This window comes from Symsagittifera roscoffensis, unplaced genomic scaffold (assembly GCF_963678635.1).
Source record: "Symsagittifera roscoffensis unplaced genomic scaffold, txSymRosc1.1 SCAFFOLD_704, whole genome shotgun sequence".
NCBI lineage: Eukaryota > Metazoa > Xenacoelomorpha > Acoela > Convolutidae > Symsagittifera > Symsagittifera roscoffensis.
The window spans coordinates 1-8,452 of record NW_026970637.1 but is presented as its reverse complement, the minus strand read 5'-3'; the positions used below and the strand labels follow the sequence as shown (position 1 = coordinate 8,452).

Genomic DNA, 8,452 nt, shown 5'->3' with positions numbered 1-8,452 from the left:
AGTGTTAGCTCTATTTTTGGACAAGATTTCATCGATTCCGACAGCGCAGCGGGTATTCTTGCAGCTTTAGTGTTAGGAGGTGAAATTGAGCTAGCTAGTAATCAAGTTGAAAAACTTGGCAAATAAAGCGTGCTTTTATATCTGTTCACTGAAAAACGTTGGTTTGTATTATTTCACTGCTTCAAAACGTTCGCCAGGGATTAACAATAATAGAACAATTGTATCTGATTTTGTACATTACGAAGCCAAACTGTGCACTGGATAGGCGCACAATTTTGTGTCTGCATAATCCTGGATTCCAGAGACAAGTCTTAAAACATGTTAAAATTTTGTCGGACGATCAAAGGAAAGTAAAGAACAAAGGAAAAACAAAGGGAGCGTCCTTGTTGCGGAATCCGATTACAATGCACACAATGCACAGTTTGGCCTCGTTATGCAGAGAAAAAAAACAACCGTTGATATAAAAACAACCGTTGAGTTCGAGAAAAACTCCAACTCAAACAAAAAAACTAACTGCATGGTTGTGCAAACAATTAAGTACTTTTTTTATATAAATTGTGGTAATGGTTTTAAGGAGGAAGAGGGAACGAAACCAAGCTTCAATCCATTACCATTTGAAATGATGCAAAATAATTGCAATATATTTGGACACTTAATGCAGTCCATTGAAGAGCAAAACCATTGAGACTTTTTTCTTGACACCAAAAATAATTTTTAAATATTTTTTTTTACTGATTTATACAGTATGGATAACTATTTTTAAAAAGTCAATCTATATATTACTCGAGCTAGTACGACTTTCTGGTATCGGTTTTAGCAAAAAAGCACATTCGAACGCAAAATCCTTACGACAAATGTATATTGATCTTTTTTCTGAATAAGAAAACTTTGTTCAAACAAACTCTTCTGGCCCAAAATGCTAATTATATACCAACCTTTTTGATAGCGCAATTTGTTTTGATTCTATTCGATCTTTTTGGAGTCTGACATTTTTTATAATTCTTTTTTTTTCTTGAAAAATACCCATTCACCTGAAGAAACAAATGGCCCACTTCTGTTAACTGCAAAAGAAATTTCTTGAGTTCTATTACGCGTATTTATTCAAGTTATTGAAATGGATTGAAATTACAAATGAAATTTTATTGCTATAATTTAAAGTGTTGAAAATTGAAAATTGATGTAGATATATTGCAGCTGCACTGAATGTAGTATGCTCTTTCCCATTTGGCACCTTATAAGAATTAGTTCTATTTGAGATACTAGTTCTGGCCTGATGTCGTGGCACCAGAACCAGTGTAGACATCTCGACTCTTGGAGGCCTGAGCTCGGAAGTAGATCTCAACCACCTGGTAGATTTCCTCGAAAGTGGGTCGATCTGCTTCTCTGAAACAATTAATTCAGTACGAATTCATTCATTGCATTCAGTACGAATAGAGGAATCAGAGTATGGCTGGCAATTAGATTCAGAAGGTTTTTGAGGCGCTTGAAAACAGACATTTTAGGTCTAATAGCATCTTCCCAATCGTTTGTCAGTCAATAATTTTGTTTGCTTTTTTCATATAAAACACCATTATTTTAGACTTCAATTTATTATTTTCATCATTAAGGAATATGACAAGAGACTTCGCGTCGCAAGTTGAAAAAGACGAAAGAAGGTAACAACAACTTTGATAAAAAAATACCCAGACTAAGTTAATAATTAGAGTTTGTTTTTGTGGCGAATACTCACTCGTACTCCCAGCATCGAAGCATGAGTGAGTACATTTCGGGAGGACAGTTGGGGGGACACTTCAGACGAGCCCCCCTGTCAATCATGTCCAGGATCTCGCTGCTGCGCATGTTCTGAAAACACATTCATACATTGCACAAAATAGACAAAATAGAGTAAGTGTATGAACTAATTGGGTAAACTCACAAATGCCTGATGATTTTTATAAAATATAACTCTTTGTGTGAGAGAGACGCCTAGGCTTAATAGAAAGCAATAGGAAGTGCGGGTTGTCTGGAGAAGTTAGGAACTGATTTTCGTTAGTGTTCTATAAAAAATGATACCAAGAAAGATCCTGTAAGAAGGATTATTCAATTAACATTTGTATCTTCAAATCATATTAATCGCTGATTATCAAACAATCTAGTAAGAATTAGTAATCTCAATCAATTGTTTATTTCATGGGAATGGTCTTTTGTTCTATATTACCCTGCCCTGTCCTCCCCTTACCCCGTAAGGCCTCAGTCCGTAGCTGAATATCTCCCACAGAGTGACCCCGTAGCTCCACACGTCCGACTTGGAGGTGAAGGTGAAGAAGTAGATGCACTGGGGCGCATACCATCTCACAGGCCAGTGACCCCCGTCATTCGCCTATAGACAAACAGATAAAGATGAAGCCCCCTAGCACTATCCAGTGAAGTAAATAGCTATTTATTTTGAAGCTATTTGGAGTCAGAAATAACCTGGTTTAACCAAGTTCAAATCAATCGTAAAAGGATGTTTGTGTGTTGCGTGTGTGTGTGTGTGTGTGTGTGTGGGGGGGGGGGGGGGGGTGGGAGGTAGGGGAAGGGAAGGTAGCAACGCTTATGAAATTTATGTTTATTCATCCGTACCCTATAGTAGTCCTTGTTGAATGAGAGCATCCTTGACATTCCGAAATCACTAATTCTTGCATGTCTGTCTGTGGCTAAGAGGACATTCCTTGCTGCAAGGTCACGGTGCACGAAACTCCTCCTCTCCAGATAGGCCATACCACTGGCCACTTGCAGGCCATAGTTCATCAGCATCTCCACTGGAACAGTTCTAGACACACAAAACCACACAATAAACAAGGATAGCCGATTACTGTGCAAGTAGCACAGAATGTTCCGACCACAGTCTTTAAAAATAACAAAAAAAAATTTTTTTTTTTTACTAATTGGTGTCGATTTTTTTCTGCATGTTGTGATACAAAATCTGAACAAAAAAAAAGAATATAGGCATATTTGAGAATCATAGTAAAATAGGTCAATTGGAAAACAGTTTTTTAAAAAATGACTAGAAAAATGAACGACATTTTTTCAATTTTTTTTTGCAAAATGTTTGAGATTTTTCAAAAATTTTGACGAACTTTTTTTTAGGTCAACCAAATTGATTTTTCGAGCTCTCCTAAATCAGTAAAAAGACGATGTGTTGGCCGAATTTTCTGCGCCGCAGGCAAATTTTTGAAAAAATCAGTAAAAAAGGCGTTTTTAGGCACATTTTGGAAAATTTTGACCAAAAAATTGCGTTTTTTCGGCGCGCGCTCCCCCCTCAAAATTAGTATATATTGGCGCCCAAAGCGCCTTTAGAAAAATTTTAGGGTCGGTTGGCCAAAATTGATTTCTTAAAAAGTACCAAAGGGGGATCCTTTGGGCTGGCAGGGGGTCGAATCCCTGAGGGGAGAGCGTCCGCCCCCCCCCCCCGCCCCCCCCTAAATCCGCCCCCGGCCGCAGGCAAATTTTTGAAAAAACAGGTCAGAAAAGCCGTTTTTGGGCACCTTTTGGAAAATTTTGACATAAAAATTTCGTATTTTTTGGCGCGCGCTTCCCCTCAAAGTTAGTATATATTGGCGCCCAAAGCGCCTTTAGAAAAATTTTAGGGTCGGTTGGCCAAAATTGATTTCTTAAAAAGTACCAAAGGGGGATCCTTTGGGCTGGCAGGGGGTCGAATCCCTGAGGGGGGGGGAGCGTTCGCCCCCTCTAAATCCGCCCCTGTATTGTATGCATATACGGTCACCTTATTAGCTTGAAACTAGACCAAAAATCAAAAACTTAAAAAAGGTTTTTCCCGATGCTGTGAAAAAAAATTCAAACTTTTTAAGAGTCGTTCAAATCGCGACTGAAAGGGCTTTAATATGATATGTCACTGAACTCTCTCCGAGGATTATTTGTGGTAGCTGATTTTGCGTGGAAAACAAAAAAATACTAAAACACCCGAATACAAAGTTCCTGCCCATTTTAATAAATAGAGTGAAATCCATTACTTTCTTCAATTCCAAATCTAAAGTGCATCCCACTCGAATTCCAGAGATGTCGTATCATGGTGTTTTCAGTCGTGCTTACAGTGTTCTAAGCATACGACTTGAAATAGTTTCAAAACTTATATTTAAATTTCCTACACATATACGCCGCATGCCATATATGGAAAAAATACTTTTGACTATTCAACATGTCGGTAATTGTTCCGACTTTCGCTACGAAAAAAACGGAATATTTGTGCTCGGGGTGGGTTTTTTTTTCTTCAGACAAGTTTCGACTTTTTAACTAGCTTTTTTTGACGGATTTTTTTTATCATTCAAAAGGTATTATTGTCTTGAGCTTAAATTTAAAAAGATATTTCACCTGTGATAATTTTTCGTAAAGTTATGGGGGTTTAAATGTTGCCATTTTGACCATTTTGGGACAATTAACGCGCGATATATTTCGCGCTATTAACGCGTAAGCGGAGAGTTAATCCGTCTTAGAAGTCGTTCCAAATTGGTTGAAAGAAGCTTATTTGCCATAATTGATTTGTTAAAAGGAGCTAAATCTATCCTTTTGTACTTAATATGGCGTTTGGGAATATGATTTTCATAAAATTTCAAATTTTTTTTCATTTTGTTTTATTCATTTAATTTTTAATTGTTATTACTACTACATAAACCTTAAAAGGCCGTCGGAACATTCAGGGCTTCTCCCTGATACGAGCAGTCTTGTTTATATAGAGGATTCATCATTGTCGCTTTCTTTAAAGTGTAGAGTTGTCTTTTATTACGAGTAGTCTTATTTCTAGCATTTTTGAAACTTAATTGTGCATTGCGGTGAAGCCAAAAATAGTTTTTTGAAGGCAACACGTGGGAGTAGTACAAACCAATAGAAAAAACTCGAATGCATTGAATTTCAGCTTATTGTGGATTATCAATGTTGTTATGGTAAATATTAATTGAAGTTACTTCATAAGCAGGTCTAACAACTAAAGATTCTGGTGATCCCCATTCACGCTTCAGAAAAGATTTGAGATTACAAACAGCCTAACAACAGATCAACACAAAAACGAATGCGGCTTTTTATTTCCAGCTAAATTTGACTTTAGCTGAAGCGCATATCATCAAGTTACAAGAGTTTATGTGCGTTTCAGACTCTGAAACGCACATATCTACTGTTTCCAGGCCTTCTCCAAAGAAATCAATTTTTGAACTAACGGCAGTTGAAAAATTGTTGGTTATACCAGATTACTCGATTCTTCTCAATAATTCGACATTGAAATTTGAGAGGTATATTTACAAAAACATCTAGATTTACCAAAGCGAATATTGATACAACCCTATACAGAAATCGCTGTAACATGTTTTTGGAAAAGTATTAATAAATTGAAAGGAGCCTAAAAAGTATTCAGTAGAACAGCCACAGCAAACTTGCTGATGAAACAAGTTAGTTGTAGAAAATTGAATGAATGGGTAATTTGTCTACTCCGTTGGTATCGATACAATTCATTTCAATTCATTTTCTAAAATAAAGTTCGCAAGTGTCATTTTTTTTACTCTTTAGAAATCCAAGTTTTTGTTGAAATTTACTTGGACCTTTTTCCTATAGTTCGGACTGTTTTATCTTCTTGATTGTTATATTTGGTCTGAACATCGATTTGAAAAATAAAAAAAAAAGAAACTGCTTGTATCAAGGCAAAGCTCTGCATGTTTCGAATGCCATTTAATTGGTCTCGAATAGTTTTTGTTAAATTAAGTAATGGCAAAACTACGAGTTTTAGGCCGATCATATTAAAAGTTAAGTGTTACAATTTGAGTCGTGTATGGAATTATTAAAACTTTTGTAAAACATTTTTGCTAAATTTTTAGTTCTTCTTAAAAATTAATCCACCGATTTTCAAAAAGCGTACCAATGGAAAGACCGCCTGCCTCCAGTGAGCCTGCATACTGCACTATTCTTTTGCTACCTTGAACCTCTGTAAACGGCCTTCAAAAAATCTGTGGGGGAATATTGGATCCTCGTTTTTTTGGTTTTATTTTTCATTCTCTCAAAAACTACCCTTTCAAATCTGAGACTTTGGTTTCAATAAATGAAACGGATTTGAAAAGCTCCTCTGCACATTTTTTGAAATTTTTTGATTTTTCTCTAAAAAAACTTTGCGAATCTGTGTGTTTGATGCAATCGATATTAAAAATTGCGTGAATGTCTGCAATTTTTTTTAACAGGAAAAACTATAATTATTAGAAATGCCAAGTTTTTTGGTTTGTTAAACGTTTTTTTTTCGACTTTTCATCATAACCATTGTGCCAAAATTGGTATCATAGTCTTAAGAGAAACAACAATTTGTTGAAAATCTACCTTTATAATTGGCTGTGCCCATTTTTTTGTACAAAAGTTATGATGGTCTTCAAACAAGCCAAAGTTTTGAAACTTGACAGTTTTGTGGAAATTTTTTTACTTTATTCGAAAAATACCGAGACAATTTTCAGATAAGTTTTCAACCAAAAATCCCGTTGTAGGAGTTTTTTCTCTACTTTGACAGCCACGACCTACTTTTTACCGAAAAAAGTTATAGATTTCGGAAGTCAAGTTTTCGAAATGTTGACCAATTTTTTTTGAACTTTTTGAATTTAATTAAAAACTGTTTCATCAAATCTGAGAAAAAGTTCAATAGGAAGAGCCGGTTGCAAGAATTTTTCCTGCAGAAGCGTCGAATCCTTAGTTTTTTTTGCAAGAAAAATAATAAGACCTTGGAAAAACCAAAATCTCAAAAATTTTCTTTCTTTCTTACTTTACTAGAGAAACAACTAAGGTTTTGGTCCATGTCTAGTTTTTGAAATGATGCAAATTTTGTGTGAGAAAGTCAAAAAACATCAAATACGTACCTCCAGCTTTGGTTGACCGCCTAGTTTTTGGTTCGCCTAGTTTTTTTTTCATTTTCATTTTTTTCGACTTATGTGCTTTATGTTTGTGCTGTAATGCTAGCGGTGCTGTAATTTTCCCCCAGTTTGCGTGCCGTTTTTTGGCTAGTCATTAGAAACTGAAGTTAGCTGTGTATTAGCTTGTTATACTTAGAAAAAATTCTTATGTTTAAACTGTTCCCTAAGTAACATTTCTGGTTACGTCTGGTAAAAAAAACTACTGATAGCAAATTAACTTGAGTTTTTTTTCGGAATAAATCAATCAGAACGCATCGTCTACTGCAAATTGAAGTACTCGAACAACCCTAAGTCACAATTCCCTCCGTCCCTCCGTACCCAGTAAACTTTCTAAAACAGATCTGAAATAATCTTTTTCAGATCTAAATTTCAGATCTCAAATAGGTTGTGAAATGCTTAAATAACGCTTGTATAGTTTAAGAATTGGTTTTTTCAGACCTAATTTTAGGTCTGAAATTTTCTTTTTCTTGGTTATTTCAGATCTGAAAAAATCTATTTCAGATCTAATTCCAGATCTGAAATTTAGTTTTTCATGGTTATTTCAGATCTGAAAAATCAATGATTCGGACTCAATTTTTGCTATTTTTGCTTTTTTTAAGCTGGTACTCAGCAAAATCTCAGTTGTAGACTGCCTATGTATTTTGCCCCAAGCATGAGATAAACATTTTGAAAACTTTTTATTACAGTTGAACAAGAAATTTAGTTCAAAAATAATCTATTTGTCAAAATATTCGGAAGTTCTTCTGAACGCTAGTTAACCTAAACTTAATTGTGTATTGCAGAAACATCAAAAAATAAAAACTTCATGTTTTGCTCGAAATGCATAAATTATTAATTATTAAAGGATTTCTCAGATCTGATTTCAGATCTGAAACTTTGTTTTTCATGGTTATTTCAAATCTGAAATTTTCCATTTCAGATCCACATTTCAGATCTGAAATTTGTAAATTTTTATCAAGATCTGAAAAAAAGAATTTCAGATCTGAGAATCAACTTATGTAAGAAATAAAGAATTCCAGATCTTGTACAGAAAATCCCGGGGTCGGCGTTGATCGGACAAAAAATTCTGCTTTGTGGAAGGCACTACCCACTATAATAAGGAGTGAAAGGTTGCCTTAATCTGAAGAGTGGGTGTGACTCACTTGTGCTTTTTCAAGTATTTGTTAAGCTGTCCGATAGGGGCAAGCTCAGACACCAGCATCAGCTCCGGACCATTGAAGATGCCTGCAAAGAGCAAACATCACATATGAACAGATATAAATTAGTGTAATCAATAGGAGGCCTAGGAAATTAGACGACAAGCAAATTAGACGACCGTAAAGAAACGGAATTTACGGACAATCAGTATTTACACAGCCAAAAGTTAATTTAAGTCTCAGACATAGTTAAGACCAATGAATGCAATTCATTGCTTATGTCATTGTTTCATAAACAGCACCATTTCGCGATCGAAGAGAGTCTTTTTTCTAAATCACTTCAAAATTGAGATGACGCCCATTTAAGTCTGAGTTCTGATCATAACCAGGCAAATACAGACCAGC

General features: G+C 35.4%; 1 protein-coding gene across 1 annotated transcript; it reads right to left on the bottom strand.

The window, feature by feature from the left end:
* Positions 1-1,096: 1,096 nt before the first annotated feature.
* Positions 1,097-8,135, bottom strand: LOC134855888 (tyrosine-protein kinase ZAP-70-like; the record flags this gene model as incomplete). The annotated part of the gene is made up of 5 exons (XM_063872272.1): positions 1,097-1,383; positions 1,730-1,842; positions 2,219-2,359; positions 2,602-2,791; positions 8,054-8,135. Coding segments are annotated over 5 exons (650 nt in total), but the record flags the coding sequence as incomplete, so codon positions are not given.
* Positions 8,136-8,452: the final 317 nt, after the last annotated feature.